Source organism: Chionomys nivalis, chromosome 23, assembly GCF_950005125.1.
Source record: "Chionomys nivalis chromosome 23, mChiNiv1.1, whole genome shotgun sequence".
Lineage (NCBI taxonomy): Eukaryota > Metazoa > Chordata > Mammalia > Rodentia > Cricetidae > Chionomys > Chionomys nivalis.
Genome location: NC_080108.1, coordinates 1,966,763 through 1,989,164, shown reverse-complemented (window position 1 = coordinate 1,989,164; position 22,402 = coordinate 1,966,763). Strand labels below are relative to the sequence as shown.

The 22,402-nt window shown below is 40.4% G+C and overlaps 1 protein-coding gene across 1 annotated transcript in view; it reads right to left on the bottom strand.

The window, feature by feature from the left end:
* Acer3 (alkaline ceramidase 3) overlaps positions 1-22,402 on the bottom strand; it is a 70,378-nt gene that overhangs the window by 21,666 nt on the left and 26,310 nt on the right. Inside the window, exons 2-6 of the mRNA XM_057756171.1 lie at positions 17,135-17,245; positions 11,147-11,199; positions 9,455-9,507; positions 5,991-6,072; positions 583-618 (exon numbers count right to left, since the gene is read on the bottom strand). Of these exons, the coding sequence (XP_057612154.1) occupies positions 583-618; positions 5,991-6,072; positions 9,455-9,507; positions 11,147-11,199; positions 17,135-17,245 (335 nt within the window). The remainder of the gene's footprint in view (positions 1-582; positions 619-5,990; positions 6,073-9,454; positions 9,508-11,146; positions 11,200-17,134; positions 17,246-22,402) is intronic.

Sequence of the window (22,402 nt, the reverse complement as noted above, 5' to 3'; positions counted from 1 at the left end):
AATCTTACACTCTCAGCTTAAGCACCTACCTCCAGGTTCCTGTTTGAGATTCTACCTTGACTTCCCTAAATGACAGACTATAAATGGTAAGATGAAATAAACCTTTTCTCGTAAGTTTCTTTTGGCCATGGTGTTTATTGCAACTGTTTGGTAGTTTATTATTAAAAAAAAAAAAAAAAAAAAAAAACAGTACAAAGGATGCAGATGAGAAAGAGGAGGTATGGCAGAAGGCACACATATTTTCCACGCCCAGCTGAGCACGCCACTGTTCCAGTCTCTTGAAGCATGTCTTGTCTTTGTATGTCTGCATGTGTGCACACGAGTGTGGCACAACCTGAGGACACCAAGTTATCCTGATTGTTAACCTCTGGGCCGAGGGTAAGAACCACCATGGGCATGGGTAGTCCACCTACTCCCACTTTTACCAGTGCACATTATTGTTGTATGTGGGGAAGAAAACCATAACTTCATAACCTCCTGATCTTCACAGGCCACAAGCAAGCATATGGTACACAGACATACATGCAAGCAAAAAACACTCATATAAATAACATGAAATAAATAAATCTTTTTAAAAATTACCTGATGGAATATAGGCTCTTTTACTTTTAGGTAAATCTGAAAAATATTATTAGAAACGTAAGTGAAGGAAGGGATATAAATCTATTCTAACCACTCTTAGACCCCAGCCCTCTCCTTCCCCATGTTATTCCAACTAGACCCCAGCTACATAAAACCAATCGAATGGAGGGCGAGCACCGACAGACAGCTTCTCCCAAGCCAGCCTAGCCACGGCCAAGGAAATGACTATTCAGTCAGAGGTGGACTACATCAGCACTGGTCTTTAGGTCACCACTAAGGAAGGTGGAGGATATAAGGTTATTCATGAAGGGTAAACAAATTAAACAATTATGTCGACAGTCTCTGTACCAGCAGAAAGAACACTGCAGTTAGGGATCAGAGTCAAATTTCCAGCTCTTCACTTACTTGCTCCAGGGTGTCAGCAACTGTCAATTAACTTAAAAGACTTGGTGCTTACCTGCAGAATGGAGGACGTAGCATGGAGAATACTAAGCTACGTGAAAGGATCTAGTGGAGCCACTTAAACAAATTCCTTGTACCCATCTCTGCCTCCCAACTATTTACTACCTAGATACACCTTTAGTTACACAAACCCAAGTTTCAGGCTCCCAAATCTTGTGGGTGTTAAGTTCAATGCTTTTGCAAGATTTAATATGCACATATTGTCTACAGAAGCACACTTCTAAATGACACAGTACAAAGGAATCAAAACTCAAACAACCCTTCAATGACTCTTGCCCCACCACAACCAAGTTCAGGCTCCTGTCTCCCTGCAGGGCCTCCCTCTGGTCTCCAGAGCAGAGCTGCTTTGATGTGCCGTCACTTTCAGCCTTCTGCATCTGAAACACTGCTCTTCACTGTTCAGAAATCCTCCACAACTCACAAGCACTTTTGAAAATTCAACACAGACTATTCCTCCTTCAAGTCTTTTCTGATCTCTTCCATTTCCAACAGAAGCCACCACTCACCACCTACCTATAAGCTCTGCGGCAGTGACCCTCAACACAGTTCCTCATGCTGTGGTGACCACCAACATAAAACTCTTCAGTTGCTACTCCATAACTGCAATTTTGGTACTGATATAAAATGTAATATAAGTATCTAATATGCAGGCTATCAGATATGTGGCGGTGACGACCCACAAGCTGAGAACTGCTACCTATGGCATTCTACTGGTTTGCTGCTTTCCCTGTAAGCTGATAATCTCTTTGCTATCTAGAACTGAGCTTAGATATCTTTACATCTTCATTTAATGTAATAATCTAATGAAATTTCATATAGTTTTAAAACTTAGCTAAAAATGTATTTCTGAAATGTTTACTATAAAAAGACTACAATTATTTCCTGTAAGTAGTCAAAGGGTTTTGACTGAAACATTTCCTGTTAACTATAAATTTAATGAAGAGAATGTGTCTAATTTGTGTCCTTTCTTCAAAATACTAACTGGAACTCATGTATCTTAGGTTAGCCTTGGGCTCACAACCCTCCTGCCTCTCTATCTCATGAGTGCAGGGATTATAGGTGAGCACCAATAGGCCAGGCTTAAGGATATGTCTCTTCAACACTCTCCTTTCCAGGCCAAGAATTGTGGAGTCCTTATTATGTGCCAGACATTAACATTATAGCTAGTATAAAACGTTCTATTTTATCTTTATTTTTATCATAAGAAAACTAAAGCGAGAGAGCACTAAGTAAAAATATTAGATTCAAACTCACATCCAACTGATTCCAAAGCTTGCTGGGTTTGCTTCTAATTATAACATCTCTTAGCTTACAAATGGGTCTAATCTTGATTTTGATGCCAACTTGCTAGATAAACTTAGCTAGCATTCTTGACTTATTTCCTCTGTTAGAACAACGGCATGCCTTCTTTCCATTTCTGCAATTGTAGGGTTCTTCCATTATTAACCAGTACAGAGTTCAGGCAAAGGAACACAGGACTTGGTAAACAGTGAATATTCTGTTTACCATCTTAACACCTGACAGTTTCCTTTAGTGGGTTATGCTTCCCTTTCCTTTTTCTTTATTTTTCTTTTTTTGGTTTTTCGAGACACGGTTTCTCTGTGGTTTTGGAGCCTGTCCTGGAACTAGCTCTTGTGGACCAGGCTGGTCTCGAACTCACAGAGATCTGCCTGCCTCTGCCTCCTGAGTGCTGGGATTAAAGGCGTGCGCCACCACTGCCCAGCTATGCTTCCCTTTTCTTACCTACTCAGAGACAACCAATAGCTGCTTTTGTTTTTACATTTCTTCATTGTATGCATATGACATCACGAGGTGAGGTCAGAGCGCAGTTTATGAGGGTGAATTCTCTCCTTCCATCCCATGGGTTCTGGGAGTTGAACTCAAGTCGTCAGGTCTCAAGGCAAGCACCTCACCTGCTAAGCCATCTTGCCATCCTCCCTGTTTACTGTTCCCTTCCAGAACAGTTTGTACTCTGTGACATGAGGCTTTCTTGTCTGTCCTGTATCTCTGGTGTCTGTTTTCAGTCTCCTTTGCTGGCTACAGTTCTCCATGGTCCTCAAATGTCTGCATTCCATAGGGTTGTATCTTTTTAGTCTTAACGGTGTGTTTTACTTTGGTACCAGTTCACGGGTCTCCGTATTTCTGATACAACCTACACCCCAAACAACTCCCAGATCTGTACCTTTAGTCCAGCCTACCTACCTGTTAAGCCTCCAGTATCGCTAATACTGGATACTTTAACTCAACATATCATAAACCAAGTTTATTCCTTCCTACATCACAGCATACGCTTACTAACTATCTTTCTGAACAAGATGTTTGTGGTTCAATCTGCAAAGCAGAGGACACCTTGTAGCTGTCTGCCATTTTGCTGGTCCAGTATATTTATTTTTTTAAAAACACATAGCCCAGGGTGGTCTTAAGCTGATTATATTATTAAAGATGACCTCAAACTTCTGATCCTCCTGCCTCCACCTGTCTAGCCTAGGTTTTGGGAATGCAGACATTGACCAAGACACTTGATTTTACTCAGTTCTGAGGACGGAATCTAGGGCTTTCTGTACACTAGGCAAGCACTTTACCAGATGAACTACAACTACAATCTTATTATCTTATATATATTTTAGCTTTTAATTTTAACATATTTTTTGTTTTGTTTTGTTTTTTTGAGACAAGGTTTCTCTGTGTAGCCCTGACCGTCCTGGAACTTGCTCTATAGACCAGGCTGGCCTTGAACTCAGAGATTTGCCTGCCTCTGTCTCCTGAGTGCTGGGATTAAAGTTGTGTGCCACCACCATCCAGAAATTTAATTTTTATATTTTAAGACTCATGTAGCCTGGCCCTGAATTTGCTATGTAGAAAAAAAAAATGGCCTTTAACTCATGATCCTCCTGCCTCTGCCTCCTGAGTGCTGGGATTATAGGCTTGTTCCAACATGCTGGCTCCATGTTTTAATTTTAAAAGAAGGTCTTGCTGTGTAGTCTATGTTAGCTTCAAACTTGGGATTCCATGCCTTGGCCTGCTAAGTGCTGGGACTACAGGCATGCACATGACTTACATGGCTACAGGTTCTGTCTTTGTTCCCCTTCTACCCTCTCTAGTCAATAGGCCACACATCCCAGACTGGGCACGGCTGCTTCTTTACATCCTCACCACAGTTACAGTACTTCAATCTTAGCCCCAAATTTTATGAAGTATGAAAAGTTCCTGTATTTAATCTCCAGACTCCTTTAATCTATCTTCTGTAACACATAATTTTTCTAAAACTTGTCTGATTACATGTTTCTACTTTATGGATCAATACTACTTAGAGAACAAATTTAATCTCTTAAGCACAGCACATATGGGACGTTATCCCCTGATAGACTGTCTCATTCACTAGAGCCATTTACTACTTCCCTACCATAGGGCAATTACATACATCAAACCTCTCTCAATCGTGCCCATGGTAACTTAATTAGACAATCAAGGCAAAGTATTCGTGCCCATGGTAACTTAATTAGACAATCAAGGCAAAGTATTCAGTAAACATCTGGCACATGGTAATTTTCAAAAAAGAGCAATTCACTTTGCTATTCTAAGGTCTGTGTGTATGGAAATACAAAAGACTAAAAATGCTTTGCCACACTGTTGCGCAGAGGCCTGAAAAAACCCTGCTCATAGTTAACATCTAACTTAGAGACTCCTCTGAAGCTTCCTGACCGACTCAAACAGTATTTTCCTCTGGTTCTGTTTTCCTTCCTCAGACACAGTCTTTTGACATAGCCCAGGACAGCCTCAAGCCTTCATGCCTGGTTCAGGCAGTAATCTTTGTTTTTGTTTTCTAAGTTCTAAGCTCAGAACAAAACATTACATAGCCCAGGATGGCCTCAAACCCATGTGTGATCCTCATCAAGCAGTATTTTTTTAATTAAAGTTATGAAGGAAGTGGGGGCATGCTGAGACAAGTCAGAGAGCGGAAGCTGGCCTAGAACACACGATGTGGCTCAGGATGGCCTCAAAGTTCTTATCCTTGTTTTAGGCTCCAGGTGTTAGGATAACAAACACACACATCATCTTGGCTTCAAGAGTAAATTAAATTTTAAAGCAATTTGTTTTTATAATGCTTAATTATTTGTCTGCATGTGCACACATGTGAACATTCCTGCACACGAGTGCAGGTGCTGCGAAGGCAACAGATCCATCTACAGTTAGAGAAACGGGTCTGTGAGCCCCTGACAGAGGGGTGTGCACGCTAACTACTGAGTCATCCCTCCAGTCCCACAGTTAGCGCTTACAGATGGCTCCTAAAGACAAAAGACACACATGTATGGTGTACTAAACGCGCTCACGTGGTCCTACCTGAGCCTCCTCTCACATCACTATAGGATGGGTCCCTTACTCTCGCAGTCACGATCTTTGATCCCTAGTAGAATGAGTTCCCTCATGGCTACTGAGGGCTTCTTAGTCACTTGTACTTCTAGTACCTGGCACAGATTTCCAAAGAAAAGTCATAGTATGGCCAACGGGGAAAACCTCACTTGTTGTTTTTAACAAGAAAGAGGGAGTAAGTTCATCCTTGGGACTGCAGAGGTGAGAGCACTTGTTGCTCTTACAGAGGATCCAGATTCAGTCCCCAGCACCTACACAGTGGCTCATGACCACCTGAAACTCCAGGGGATCTAATATCTTCCGACCTCTGCAGGCATCAGTCACACAGATGGTGCACAAACATATAGACAGAACACTCAAATACACACAAAAAAATAGAATCTAGAAACAAACTTTTCAAAGCTTTTTTAAATTAAAAGTAATTTTTGAAAAGGAAATAAAGGTGCAAAGTCTAAAAATAAGACATCCCAATTGCATAAAAACATCTCAGTCTGCATGGCTTGACGCAAACACTGGACGCTAATTACTCCAGTCTCCTACACGGCACACTTTACTGGAGATTAAGTATGACTTACCGTGGTTACTATTAAACTGAATAGGACTAGGGTAAAAAGCAGATGGTAGTTTATTGAGCTCTTTGTCTTGAAACATTCAAACCTTTAAAATAAGAGAGAAAGAAATTTACTTTACAATGCACAACCAGGAACAACTCTTGTGATCCAGCAGTACTCTCTGTCTCTACCTCCCACCCTCTGGGTTAGAAACACTGAACTGGACACAGACTACAAGAGGCTGTCGGGATCAGCAGAGTAACGTTAACTTTGCCTGAGACAGTAAAGTTCTCTCCTGCAAGTATGAAGTTGGGGAGACAACAAAGTCAATTAAGTAAAGGGGTCAAATGTGGTATCAGATAGTCTACAGCTGGATCTGGAGGCAGCGAGGTGAGCAAACAAGGGAATGAATGAGCGGAGGAATAACCTGGATGAAAAGAAAAATAAAGTAGGTAGAAAGACTTGGAGCCATGCGGAGAGACAGGATGAAGAAGACGGAGGCACAAAGACAGTCCTTTCCAGGTCTAGGGAGGCAAGGCTGGACTCCCTCTATGGGGTCACAGTTTCCTCGCATCCTGACAAAAGGGAAGTCTCTTTAACTCCAGTAGCTTTGTGTATTTGTTATCCTACAACAATGCTCTCTCTGAATGCAGCTACTGAGATCATTGTGCTGCTAGGCATGGTAGCTCATGCTTGCTACCCAGCACTCAGGAGGCCAGGACTGGAGGACAGTCCTGGGCTGCAGAGTGAAATTCTGTTGAGAAGAGGAGGAAGAGAAAAAGGCATTGCATTATACTTGGTTTTCCTATGTGTCTCCCCAACTAGACTGTGAATTCTTTATGTACGGTGATGAAATCTTACTATATCTGCAGACAATTACTAGGTCAGTGCCCAATGCACAGGAGATAGCATGGGGGGGGGGGCAGCGGGCTACCAGTAAGCACTCAACCTTTGAGGACTGCATTAGAACAGCCAGCCAGCAGTGCATTCTCACTTTACTCACTGAACTACATGCTTATCTCCTCCGTAAAGAAAGGAGACTGGAATAGGTCTCTATGCTCTGTCACCTTTAAATTCTATGGTTTTATGTCTCTGAACATACAAATATGAGGCAGGATCTTACTTTTAAATTATATGATTTTATAATTGGATAGAAAAGTTAGTGTATTTATGAATTATAGTTTCATTTTTGCTTTGTCTACAGCTGAGAAACTTATATAGAATGTTCTCAAAGGATAGTGTGAAGGCATCAGACGGCAGCTCACAATTGTCTACAATTTCAGTTCCGGGGATACAATGCCTTCTCGGTCCTCTACAGGCACACACGAGGTGCACAAGTCATACATACAGGCAAATCACCCATATGCACAAATGTTACCACTTTATTTTATGCACTGACTTTTTTATATATATCCAAGATTTACTGGATGGTTTCCACTTGTCTTGAATCAGGGTGCTTTCAGAACTACTTTGATGTGGGATTCCCCTCTGTGTGCTGTGATTACCATTGATTAATAAAGAAACTACTTTGGATCTATAGCAAGGCAGAACTTAGGTGGGGAAAACTAAACTGGATGCTGGGAGAAAGAAGGCAGATGCTGGAACTTTACCTGGTAAGCCACAACCTTGTGGCAAAACACAGATTAATAGAAATGGGTTAAATTATTATGCAAGAGTTAGCCAATAAGAAGCTAGAGCTAATGGGCCAAGCAGTGATTTAATTAATACAGTTTCTGTGTGGATATTTAGGGGGCCTCCTACAGCACTACTTCCTCCAGAAGGAGCACCCAACCCTTTGTAAGCTGTGTTGTCCCCTCTGGCTGCCAGAGGACAGTGGAGCAGCAAACACACAGACTGTGTATAGCTGAAGGTCACAGTGATTCTATAGCCTCCTGGGTATTTCACACCCGTGATGTGGAAACTCGGGCTCTTCCTCTTTTCCTCTTCTGGAGAGGGATGAAGGAGATCTTTACAAGAGGTGTGTCTTACATCACCACCAGGAAGGCTATCACTGCTTTCTGATCCTGGCCCTGTTCACAGAAGGTTAGTACTTGACTCTTTTGCCTTCTCCTTCCATGTTTACCACAAAGGCTTTCCAGCACATGCTTCACAGATGTAAGCACACAAGGCAAGCAGGTTTAGAAACAGCTGGAGGTCTAGACTGCTTTGAGTACTTGATATGGTCAAAGAACATCCTAGAACCAATTAAAACAAAACAAAAACCATTCAGAGTCAGAGAGATTATGGCCCTTGTAATTTTCTATCATGGGCTCTTTCCAGGGATATTTTAGTGTCCTTCAGAGACTGTGAACCTGTATAATATAACGTATGCCTGACATGCTTATTAATGAAGATACACTCAAATCCTTGAGCAGGTTGCTAAATTTCTCGTGCTTTACTTGTGTATAAAACCAGCTCAGCACCTACTGTCGTCATTAGTGGAAATCTGGAGACGGGGGGGGGGGGGTCACAAGGCCCCATCACGGCTAAGGAGCTGCTGGGAAAGAGACAGTCTGTATTCTTTAATGGTATGGCCACTGGTACGTCACCTGCACTGTCTTAGAGAAAGCCCCACATCCAAGAGCAGCTGATCAACACAAGTGGACCTGATAGGTTAAAATAATAATAATAACAACAACAACAACAATAATAAAAATAGAACATGAAACTGGGTAGTTAGGGAGATAGGAATAGATCTAGAAGAGTTCAGAGAAGGGGGAACAGATGATCAAATTACAGTGTATGAAATTATCAAACAACTAATAACTATGAGTTACTTCACTTTTCGGGTAAGCTTTTATCAAGAAACAGTTCATGAGCTAATGAAATGGTTCAGCAGGTTAAAGCAATTACAGTTCAAGCCTGAAGACAATGTTCAGCCTCAGTTTACCAGGCTGGGAGGAGAACCCACTTCTGACCCCGGCATGTACACTGTGGTACACACACACACACGCACACACATGCACACACGCACGCACACACTAATCAACAAGAACAACAAAGGAAACTGGTGCTCGCTCAGCCACTAAGAGTGCTCGTTACTCCTGCAGAAAACCTGGATCCAGTTCCTAGCACATGCGTGCTGGTTCACAACCCTCCATAGCTCCAGTTCCAGAGATTCAATCCCCTCTTCTGACCTTCTCATACTAGGCATGCACATGGCGTACAGACATACATGCAGGCAAAATGCTCACACACATAAAATAAAAATAATATTTTTTAAACGCAGTAACTAAAAAAGAAACCACTCATACTACAGTATAGAGAAACTGCTCCAAAACTTTCATGGCACAATTTGGACACATTCTTCACTCAAGAGAAGTCACAATGCCTATTTAAGTCAAATTAGGATCTATCTAAACTGGCATTTAGGGTTCTGAGATTACTGTAGCTTCCCAGAAACTAAACTCTCCACTAATGTCACAATTTTTTTAATCTTACGTATCCTAGTACCCACACGGAATTGAATTTCAAATGTCAGTACTCACATGCAGTACACAAATACACAGCAGCTGTAAATCATGGGGAGCTCATCCAACAGCTACATGAAGCAGAGAGACAAAGTGTGAGCATAGTACAGCTATAGTTATGGACGTCAAAATAAAATTCCTAGTGCTCAGTCCTGATTATTAATTCTTATTTAATTTCTTTTGCTAATTATTTAATATATGCACCACCATCTAATTTCCTTGTTAGTTGTTTTCGAACCATCAAAGTTATCTATTCATCCCTTCTAAGACAGACATCGAAGTCTGACTGACTTATCCCAGAGAGCAGAGTCCAGGCCAAGAAAATAATAAATTATAAATGTGCAGATTTGGTAACTATTTAGAAAGTAAAATAAATAGATATTTGTTATTAATTTTATAGAAAGGTAAGGAGAAAGAAGCTAAAAATGATACATCAAGCTTCTTGCCTAACAATTCAGGATACAGTAGTTCAGGCGAAGGAGGTTGTGAAAACAGAGAAAATGGCAAGAACCATTTCAGCGTTCAGACACAGATATTAGAAATGTCCATCAGGTAATAAGACGTACAGATCTGTGGCTCAGGAGAAAGGCATGGACTCCAGATATCTGTGGCTTATTTAAAAGGACTACATTTACAGAAATATAAATATTCACCCATTTGTACGTGTGTGCGTGTGTATTGTGTGCACACTCATGGAGGCAAGTGGTCAACCTTTAAGTGCTTTTCCTCAGGCACTCAAATCCTGTTCCTGACTGACCTGGAGCTTGTTGAATAGGGCAAACCTGATAGCCACAAAGCACCAGATCTGCCTGTTGCCTGGAATGGCAAGCATAAGCTACCATTCTTGGCACTTTTGCGTGGACTTTGGGACTCAAACCCAGGTCCTCACACTTGCAAGACAAGTGCTTTACTGACTGAAACCTTGTACCAGCACCTACTTACTTATTACTGAGCAGAGAGAGGGTACTGTTGGGCATGCGTGTAACTGCACACATGTGGGGCTGGAGGACAATGTCTGGAAGTTGGCTCTCTCCTTCCACCAAGAGGATCATGAGGATAAACGCAGGTGGCTGGGCTTGACAGCAAGCACCTTTCTTTGTCCTGTCTCACCAGTCTGCATCTTATCGCTTATTAATCTTTTTGTCCAGTTTTTAAAAAACATTAATTTTATTTGTGTAAGCATTTTGGTTTCATGTACTTAGTACCATGTGTGTGTTTTGAAAGAGTTTTTGGATCCCCTGGAACTGGAGTCACAGATGGCTGTGAGCTGCCATGTGAGTGCTGAGAACCAAACCTGGGTCCTCTGTAGTTGGTATACAAAATAACCAGGTCTGAATTTCAGAATGGCCAGTCTACACTAACTCTGCTTCGTTAGAGATGATAAGCCAACAGGTTCAAATGACTAGATAGATAAACTCTTCACACCAAAGACTGGAGGTACCTAAGAGTATGTTTTCGTGAATAGCTTACTACCTTTTAGAACACCTCCACCTAACAGCTAATGCTGTTTTAAAGTTATATATGTCTGCCCAGAATTGGCATACACAGAAAGCCATACTACTTCTTTATACAGTCAATCTGAGTCCTTTGACCTGAAGGGAAAAACTTCAAGAAGACAAGCCTCCCCCATCATCCTTTAGTTATGTGTTCTTTTCTCAATTTGGAGGTGTCTCTAAACTGAAAGAACCACTTTCTTTTGCCATTACTCACCTGCATTTCATACTTCAGAGTCATGTGGAAACACCAGGAGCCCATCCCCACCACTGAAATTAAGACAGGCAAATAAAAGGATTAGCAAGAAATTATTTGGGGGTCAGAGTGACTTCAGAAGACAGTAAGACATTAAGTACTAAGTCCTGAGGAAAACTAAGTCTATAAGTTCTTGTGATACAGGACACAGACGATGCTGAGTTAGTGCTTTGACTGAGGATTTTGGCATAGAAAAAACAAAAGTAAGCACAGTATAATTTTTCTAAAATTCTCCCTACTAAGTAGTTTACTAGATTAACAATACTCTATTTTTCTATAAAGTACTGGGTACGCAGGACCAGCTTTCATGTGCATAGTTGGTCAGCTTCCTTTAGCACTCTCTTGTACTCCTCTGATCCACAAAACCTAGCAATATAACTTAAAGAGCCACAATATCATATAGCTAAAACTACTGTCAGACACCTAAATGTTCTCTTTTGAGAACTTTCTTGAGAAAGTGTACTGCAGTCTCTATGTGTAAATAATTAAAATATTAACTCTGCTTCTTTCTGACTCACTCTAATTCTTTCTGTGGTCTATAGTCCACAGATCCAATGAGCCAAGGGAGCACCTCAGACGCTGGTGGCCGCTTTGGGCTGTCTCTCCTACAATAAATAGTTCTATGCACTCAAGTTTTATGCTATGCCAAGTATGCTGACCATTACAAATGCTCTAGGCCCTTTCGTCTTTACAGAATCATTATCAGTTACCATCTGGACTTCATGCAGTTAATTGACAATGAAGGTTCACAAATGCCATAGCACTATTAAGTAATAAGGAAGGAATTCTAACTCAGGTTCTTTTATAAAATATTTTATATACAATTTACATATCTAGGAAACAATTACAGAGCTATGTACAGAAAGGCATAGAAGACATTTTCAATGTTCTGGCTCAAAAGTGGACTTTGTAAGCCTAGCTAATAAACTTTTGTAGTTACGTAGGACTTTTATAACAAATATTATGTCAATAGTCCATATATTTTATTTCATGCTAACTGAAAGTCCCTCTTTTGGTAGTGCTGGGGATTGATGCAAGGGCTATGTTTATGCTAGGTAGATGCTCTACCCCTGAGCATCCCAAGCCAAAAGAAACTGTAGCTCAAGACAGAGCCTAAGTTGTGTAGGTTTACTTCACACTCTGTATTCAGGCAAGCTCCCAAGGGGCTGGAATTACATGTGTGCCCCACTGCACCTGGCCAGATGTGTAGCTCAATTTGTCCATCTTTCCTTACACCTGGATTTAAATCACAGAAAGCCTTTCCAAAATGCTGGACATAAATTCACACATTTTCTTTCAGCATTTGTAATATTTTGGTTTTTATGTTTATTATTTTGATCAATTGATAATTTATTTTTGTGTATGATGCAAGGTACATACAATTATTTAGCAATTATTTTTCTAGCATCAATTATAAAAATATTTTACCTTCGCCCTAATGACTGGAGATGCTATTTTATCAATAAGCTATGTGTCCAGAAATTTGTGTATTTCTATTTTATCCCATCTGTTGGAACATAACTATTCATAACAGTTCCTTATGACCAGGCGATGGGCACATCTTTTTCCCAGCACTCAGGAGGCAGAGACAGGTGGTTCTCTGAGTTCAAGGCTAGCCTGGTCTACAGATGGAGTTCCAGGACAGTCAAGGTTACATGGGGAAACCCTGTCTCAAAAACCAAAAACAACCAGAAAAGTTCCTTATGATTCTTTGTATCACTGTGTCAGTTGTAATTCATCTTCATTTAACTGATTGTATGCATTTGTCTCTATTTCATTGTTTCTTCTCTGGTCTTTATTATCTCCTTCCGTCCATTATTTTCAGGGTCTATTGTTTTTCTTTCTTAGGATGCAGTGTTAGGGTTACTTGAGCTCATCTTTTCTGAATGGCTTTTGCTGTTCCCTATAGGTTTCATATGCTGTGTTTCCATTTTATTTTCATTAATTCACTCTTTATTCAGTAGCATATACCTTAGTTTCTGCATATCTGTAGAATTCCTAACATTTTTCCTGTTATTTATTTGTAGTTTTACACCATTCTTATCAGAAATATACTTAAAATCATTTCAGTCTTGAATTGTTAAAGCTTGTTTTGTGGGCCAACATGTGCCCTGTCCTGGAGAATGCTCCATGTGTGGTGAGGAACATATGTGTTCTGTAGCTGTTGGGTGTACTGTTCTGTAAATGTCTGTTAGGTTCATTTGGTCTATTCTGCAATTTAGATCTGCTGGGTTTTTGTTGTTGTTGTTGTTGTTTTTCCTGGATAGTCTGACAATTGCTAAAAGTAGCTGCATTATAGTCTGACTGGTACATGCATTTGTGACTGTTGAATTGCCCTGTTTATTATTATGTAATGAGCATCTTTGCCTCGTCTTATAATTTTGACTCAAGTATTCTGGCTGAGCTCAGTGCAGCTACTACTTTTAGAATCCATGTCCACAGACTGGCTCAGCTGGAGGCAACATACAATTCCCAGTTTTGTTTCGTAATCATTTAGCTATTCTGTGCTTTTTAATTGGAGAGGTTAATCAATTTACATTCAAGATAACTATTGATAAATAAGTACTTGTTACTATATTTTAAGCCTTTTAGTAGTTTTGTATATACTTTTCTTCTAGTATTCTCTTTCTTTGAGGTAGTGACTTTTCTCTAGTATATTCTAACTCCATGTATTTTATTTTTAGTGTATTAATTAAGATTTTTTTGCTCTATGGCTACTATGAAACTACCAAGAATGTCCTACAATTATAATAGCTTGTGTTAAACAGATTAAAAACTCAGTTTGACCACATAGAAGGAAGCAAAAAAAATCATTTTGTTTGTTTAATTTTGTAGACAGGGTTTCTCTGTGTATCCCTGGCTGTCCTAGAACTCACTCTGTAGACCACAGTGGCCTCGGACTCTCCTGTCTCTGCCTTCCAAGTGCCAGGATTAAAGGCATACACCACCACTGCCCAGTTAAAAAAAAAAAAAGAAAGAAAAAAAAAAACTCCATATTTTAATTTTTCCCCTTCCTAAATTTTAAATTTCTGATGTCACAATTTATATTTTATTATCCACATAATTATTATAGTTACCATTACTTTAATACCTTTGTCTTTTATCCTTCATACTAGACCTAATTAACTTATAGCTCACTATATATCATAGGGAAATCCTAAATTTAACTGTATACTGTATTTGTGAGTTGTATACCTTCAGACGTTTAAATTACTCACTGATGTCCTTTTCTGCTGTTTATACAGACTCTCCTAGCACTTCTTTTTTTTTGTTTTGTTTTTTGTTTTTTGTTTTTTGAGACAGGGTTTCTCTGTGGTTTTGGAGCCTGTCCTGGAACTAGCTCTTGTAGACCAGGCTGGTCTCGAACTCACAGAGATCCGCCTGCCTCTGCCTCCCGAGTGCTGGGATTAAAGGCGTGCGCCACCGCCGCCCGGCTCCTAGCACTTCCTGTAAGGCAGGCTTGGCTGTGGCAAATTCTTCAGCTTTTACTAGTTCTTACTATTGCCCCATTTTTGTAAGATAGCTTTTCTTGATTGGCAGGTATTTTTTTTAAAAAAAAAAAAACATTCTAATCTATTACCGTATTCCCTGGCTTATAAGGTTTCTGTTGAAGTTCACTGAGGTATATTAAGAGTCCACTTTATGCTACTTACTTCTTTTAAGATATTTTGTCTGTTGACAATTAGATTATGTGTAGTAGAGGCCGTTTGTTTGTTTCCCAGCCACCCAGACTCTCAAATAACCACACAGAAACTGTATTAATTAAATCACTGTGTGGCCTGTTAGCTCTAGCTTCTTATTGGCTAGCTCTTACATATTAATTTAACCCATCTCCATTAATCTATGTATCACCACATGGCAGTGGCTTACTGGCAAAGTTCTGTCCAGTGTCTGTCTCTGGCAGGGTTACATGGCTTCTCTCTCACTCCACCCTTCTTTCTCCCAGCATTCAGTTTAGTTTTCCCCACCTAGCTCTGTTCTACCCTATCAGGTCAAGCCAGTTTCTTTATTAACCAACGGTATTTACAGCATACAGAGGGGAATCTCATATCAATTACATGTCTTTTGATATTTAAATTTGGACTGAATCTGATTTGTGATCTCCTACTTTCTTAATATTCTCTCTACAGATTTAGAAAGTTTTCTGCTATAATTTCTTCTCTCCCTTCTCCTCCTCTCTGTGTGTGTGTGTTGCTAAAGACTGATAATTAACTTGTGATTGTTAACTTGTGAAAGTTAAGTGCCCTACCTCAAAGCTACATACCCAGCCCTGCTATATATTTTTTTCTTTCTCTTTTTGACAGTCTCATATGGCCTAGGAAGCCTCAAACTTGCTATGTAGCAAAGGTGATCTTGAAATTTTGATCCTCCTACCTGCTGAGATTGTAGGCATGAGTCAGCATATCCGCTTTACACAGTGCCTGGGATAAAAGTCAAAGTTTGGGGCATGCTAAGCAAGCATTCTACCACCCCTATAATTTCTTACCTTTTATTCCCTGTCTTCTTCTATTCTTTCATGACCTCAAATAACTCATAAATGCTTTTTGATGTTATTCTACAAATCCCTTAAACCTTTTATTCCTCTTTAGTTTCCTCTCCTGACTGACTATGTATGTTTAAATAAGCTGTCTGATTCACTGCTGGTGTTCTCTACTATATGTTTCATATTTTTTAGCTGCATAATTTTTGTTTGATTTTTAAAGTGGTATTTCCATCTTTCCTTTAAACTTCTCTAATACATTTCTGAATTGTTTTTACTAAGGCTAGTTAAGCTTCCTTTAAAAAAATTGTTTAAGATATATTTATGTGTATGAGTGTTCTGCCTGCATGTGTGTCTGTGCACCACAAACATGCCTAGTGTCTGCAGAGGTCAGAAAAGGGTGTCAGATCCCCTGAAACTGGGGCTATGGATAGTTGAGAGCTATCACGTGGGTGCTCGGGACTGAAGCCAGGTCCTCTGCAAGAGCAACAAGTGTTCTATACCATGGAACCATCTCTCTAGGCCCCATGTCAAGATTTCTGACAGTCTTCCATTCTCCTGGGGTCAATCACTGACAACTTACTTTGTCTGTGGTGAGGTCATATTTCACTGCTTGTTTCTGATGCTTTGAGACATGAGATGTTGTCTTCTCTTGAAGAATTAGGTGTTGTTTCAGTCTCTGTCTGTACGGCTTTCTTTGTGCTACCCTTCTTCCCTTAAGCAGGCAGATGTATATTTCCTAAGTCTGTGACCACTGCAGACATTTCAGTACTCAGGGGTGCTCTTAGACTGAGGTGTTATAAGACTGATGGGGGAGCCTAGCTCTACAGATCTGCAGAGGACGAGAAAGTTTCAGAGGGACTCAAAAAACCTGTTGTGGTCGAGAAGTCCCCACAGCTGGGACAGTTCTGACCGCAGCAACAGGAGCTGGAGCTGACAGGGATCCCTTTGAGTAGCAGGTGAACCTATGCTGGTGCCCAGATGTGCACGCACCTCCCACCAGCTCCTCACAGAGTCTGGGCAGTCCCCAACTACAATGAGATCTACATCAGAGTTTTGAGCCAAGCAAAATATAAATTTCAGGTTCACTGTCAGGACCAATGTCAGAAGGCAGATAAACCTCTCTGCCACTGCTCTAATAGATGTGATTTCTTCTGAACACTCTGGCATATCAAACAAGCCCTTAGCGTAGGCCTGAACTCAGGAGCACAGCTGGGTGTGGGTGTGCACTCTCCAAATAATCCTTAGGTCTCGGGCTCCACTACAGTCGCTCACCTTCTTACCAACGCCTGAGGCTTTCAGAGAGACTCTTCTGTGGACAGGTGTTATGAGACCTCTTATTACACTTATGGGCATTAGCTCTCATATGCTACAGCTTTTGGTGTGTATTTATTCACCTGAGACTGTTCACTAGCGTACGGAAGACTATTACAGCACACCACTGTTGTCAGATGACGCCGTCTACGTACCCGTGAGCGCTAAGTAAGCAGCAATGTACCGCTTCTCCAGTCCATCTCTGATGCTCTGAACTGCGCCAAAGATCGGAGGTATGATCATAATCAGGTTGCTCACTGTATTCCCTACATGGGGAAACACAAGAAAATATTAGTTAACCAGCGACCTTAAGAACACATTCATTTCGTCTTTAGCAATAGTTAAATAAGGAACTCACTGGAAAGACTGTGATAAGATATCATCAAGGTACTACAAAAAAGTCTTTATTCAATACAAATTTCTCAAAATAATCAAATAAAACAAAGATACTTCTTGAAAAATGAACCTAAGGATGTTTTAGAGTATACCCACTTAAGGCGAATTTCTAAATTCTAAAAGCAAGCAAAGAAAGGATCTCAGAAAAACCTCGGAAATACAACAGTAAGTTAGGTAAAGCTGGAAGTTTATACTCAAAGTGTGGTTCTCTGTAAGTGAATGATAACATAAATTCTGATATTATAATATCACATAATATAAATAATTGGGTTATTTATTTTGGCCGTGGAATTGAAAAGCAATGAACTGAAAGTTTACATTTTATGTGTTTTTGTAATATTTCATTTTCCTTGTAGTGCTTCCAGGACGTGAGACAATAGATTTTTAAATTTTAATTTTTCTGTAATGCAGTGGATCTTATATAATTTTTGTTCTCGTTTTTATATTTTGAAAAAGTTCTCAGTGGGCAAAGGTGTGTCCCCAAGCCTGATGGCATTACTCTAATGTCTGGGGTCCATACATATGGTGGAAGAGCAATTCCTTCACACTGTTTCTGATTTCCACGTGTGTTCTGGGATGCATGTGCACACATGTAGATAAATAAATAAAATGTAATGAAAATAAAGTTCAAACATGAATAGCAAAAGAATAAAACCAAGTTGTAAGTTGTTAGTAAAACTAGGAAAGAAATGATAAACAATACAGTGTTATGATAGGCAGAGATGAGCAGCACATTTTCATGTTTCAAGTGAATGATTTTCAATATAGTTACTAACATCAAGATAAATTATCAGCAAAGTGAAAAAGGAGAATGGAGATATTTTCTCAAACAATCCAGGACTGAAAAAGTATATTTGCAACACGTCTTTTCTCTGGATCAAACTAGATAATGTAAGAAGCCAAAACGAGGACATTACTTATGAGAAAAGATGAGACAAAAATCTTAGAAACAGGGGCTGCAACACAGGAAAGTGAAAGACCAAGAGCTCAAGATATCAGTGATGACGCAGCTGGAAATAAAGCAAAAACTGCAGGAAGTTTCCAAGGAAAAAGAGGTAATTAATAAGTCAAAATGTTGGTAGGATATCTGATAAAAGTATTGGAAATCTGTACTAAGTTCAGTCAACCTGCTCTCGACTGAACCAGGCATCTGTTGCTGAATATTAGGCTACTTCAATTGTATTACTGTAAAGTATAACCACATACTGTTGGTCCTCCATATCTGTGAACTCTGTATTATTCTGGAAATACTGGAAATATTTTTAAATGTGAATATTTTTTTCTTTTTCTTGCCATTATTCCCTCAACAATAAATTACAGTAACTACTTACACAATATTTGCATTGTGTTAGGTATTGTAAGTAATCAAGGGATCATGGTGCATATTGAAGGATGCGCACAGATTATATGATTATATTATGCCATTTTACATAAGGGATGAGCATCTGAAGATGTTTGGAAGAAGGCACAGGTCCCCTGGAACTAGTGAGGCCCCATGCGGTGCTGGGCCCTGTGCAAGAGTAACAAGTGCTCTTAGCCTCTGAGACAATTTTCCAGACATATGTTTTAGAAAACCGATTTAGGAGCTAGGAATTTAGCTCGGTGGTTCAGTGCTTGCCTAGCAAGACCTGGTTAGGGACTCAGCTCAAGCGTGGGGAGGAAGTAATGGAACAAAAAAAAATGAAAAAGTTGATTTAAAAATAGATATAAAATTGCTCTTTAAATAGGAAATTATATAAATGATAGCAAAATAATATACATGATTGCAGACTTAAAACTTTTTTAAACTGCTATTGATCGGGTTCTAACCAGAATCGGTAAGCCATGGAGCAATTTGAGCAAGAAAAGTTTACAATAAAAATTGCTGAAGAGGGAGAGATGTACCTCAGTTGGGAAAGTTCTTATCTATCATGCATGAGAGAGACACTAGATGCTAGGAATTGACTTCCAATATCACACTAACCAAGTGGTGCATGTCTATAATTCCAGCACTCAGCAGCATGAAGATCAGACGTTTAAGGTTATCCTTAGCTACATAGTGAATTGAAGGCCAGCCTGGGCTACATGAGATTCAGTCTCAAAAATAAAAAATATTGGAGCTAAGTCACCTGATATATGTTGGGAGGCAGAGATAGAAGGATCTCAAGTTCAAGGACAGATCACTAATTAAAAGAAGGAAATGGAGTAGCCAGTAGGAAAGAAGCAAAGAGAACTCTGCAGAATAAAGGAATAGCAGGTACAAGGAGACCGTCCCTACTCACTGGGGTAAAGCGGTGAAAGTGGATCCCTGGGGCTGAGATGCAGACCAGCACCCGTGGCACCGCACAGTAGAGAAGCTGCTGTGTGACATGCTACCAAGCTTGCTGAGATCCACCACTGAAACCTGCCAGAGGCTGGGGGTACAGGCCCACTGACAGCGTTTGTCCAGCACAGAGCCCGAGCACAACTCCCAGCACTACATAAAGTCGGTGTGGTGGCTATGTCTATAATCTTAGCACTCAGGAGGTAGGAGAAACATCAGAAGTTGAAGGTCATCTTCCACTGCATAGAGAATTTGAGACCAGTCTGGGATACACGAGCCCCCGTTTCTCTCTCTCTCCTCTCTCTCTCTCTCTCTCTCTCTCTCTCTCTCTCTCTCTCTCTCTCTCTCTCTTTCTCTCTCACACACACCACACACACACACACACACACACACCTCTCACCATCAGAAAGAAAGCTGTCTTCTAAGATGCCAGCAAAAGCTGACTGCCCTGTGAGGGTGGGGAAAAGTTCCTGGTACTATGTGCTTTGAACTAACTTCAGGACCCGGGTAGAGAAGCTTCCTGAACTTGCAGGAGCACATGGTACAAGTTTCACCTGGACTTCAAGAACCGGCACCAAGACGTTGCCTGGTCAATATACCAATACCAGGATGGCAAAGTCCTTCCTCCTGTGATGTATCTCTAGTGCCCTCCACTGACACAGTTTAACTCCTGCTGGCTGTCAAATGAAGAGTTAAAGATAGTATAGAACGGAACCCTGAATTTGGAGGAAAGAGCAGGCCATAAGGTGACTGTGGCAGTTAAACTTTCATCGGCTGTGTCTGGACTCGGCTATGGCTGCTGAGGCGCCCTAACAACCACGTAAAAGTAGGAGATGAGGTGAAATCATGTTTTTTTCCTTTTCTTCTCCATATATTTTTATGTGGCTATGGTGTTTTGTAATTTAAAGTGTTAAAAGGATGAATGATACATAAATAAAGGCTAAATTACTTCTGCTAAAAATTTAACTTGGCTTGGAATTAATTCCTTGAAAATTATATAAAAAAAAACAGCTTAGTTTCTGGAAATAAAATACATTCATACACCACACAATATTTATTAAATAAAAAATTCTTCTTGGATATATATTTAAATGAATTTAAACAATCTTTTCAAGAAGGCTAGAGAGACGGCTCAGTAAGTGAAGTGTTGTCTGTGTAAGCACGGGGTCATGAGCTCAGCTCCCCATGAGCCATCGAAGGACTGAGTGTGGTAGTGTGTACCTGGAACCCCAGCTACTGGGGCTGGAGCTGACACTGCGGATCTCGAGCTAGCCAGGCGGACAGTAAGGTGGAGAGCAACTGTGCACAACCCTGGAGCTAACCTCTGGCCTGCACACCCACGTGCGAGGGTGAGTGAACCCTCTTACACAATGCACACACACAAAAGGAAAAACACATTTTAAAGATCTGAAACGTTTAACCAGTCTCTGTATATGACGCCATTTATAGGCCAGGCTGGCAACATTCTGGTACCTTCAGAATTGCTTAACAAAGTCATTTTTTTTTCTCAAGAAAGACTCATATATTAAAGTACGGTGCTATGATGAGAAGTTGAAATAGTTCCCCCACAAGCTCACGATTTGACCATTTGTTCCCCTGCTGGTGATGTTATTTTGGAAGGCTCTGGAATGTGTAGCTGGTAGAAACGCGTCATGAAGGGCAAGTCCTTGAAGGTTATGCCTAGCCCCTTGTTTCTGTCACAAACTTTGCTTCTTGGCCCACAATGTGAAGAGCCCCCACCGCACTCAGGCTTCCAGCTGACCCCGCCAGGGTGAGCTGAAGCTAGGATACATCTTCAGATTATGTCTGTCAAGCATTGCCGTCACAATGACCACAAAGCAACCAATAATACACAAGGGAAAAGAGAAAGACAGGAGGAAAATCAACAAACAAAGGTAAGTTTAGAAGGGAACTCAGACAGTAGGTGGAGCCAGAGTGCTCGCAGGCCCTGGGGTGACTCGATGCTGCTGCAGTTTAAGAGTTTAGATGAATCTGCAACTACATAACCATCTCTAAGAGCTAAGGATCAAATATAGACACATTAAAGGCTGCAGAAACAAACCCACTGTGCTTTACTGGTGCTTCCAAGAGCTCCTACCGTCAGCAGAGGAGCTACGTGAACACGGTAAAGTAACCCTGAACTCTCCCCAAATTTCATTTTGCCAAATATTTCATGAATGTCTAAATAATGCTAAAAACTCCCAGGACTTCAGAGCTGGAAAAGGACAGGGAGATCTGGGAATAATCTCTCCAGTTTATAGTAGGCAACACACTATTCTATGGGGGCAATTTATTAACTAACACCTGAATTTAAAAATGTATAAATAAAAATATTTAAACAGTTATATATCTAAGAAATACAATCAGATGATATGTATTCAGTCTCAGCATATCCAGTATCTTCTGAGCCATATATGGTGGTGCACACCTTTACTACCAGCATTTCGAAGGCAGAAGTGGATCTCTGTGAGTTCAAGGCCAGTCTGGGTCAGCAGGACCTATCTCTGGAGAGAGACCCTATCCCAAACCAAACCAAACCAAACCAAACCAAACCAAACCAAACCAAGGCCTTCTGACCTCTAAGGTACCTCACTCATGCACATATCCACATGGGGACACAAACAAAAACACATAGTTAAAAATGAAAAATTAAACAAACAAAATACTGCACCATGGCTTATGAGAAGTATTTTTCACATTTTTAAAAAGTTAAAGCCATACACTA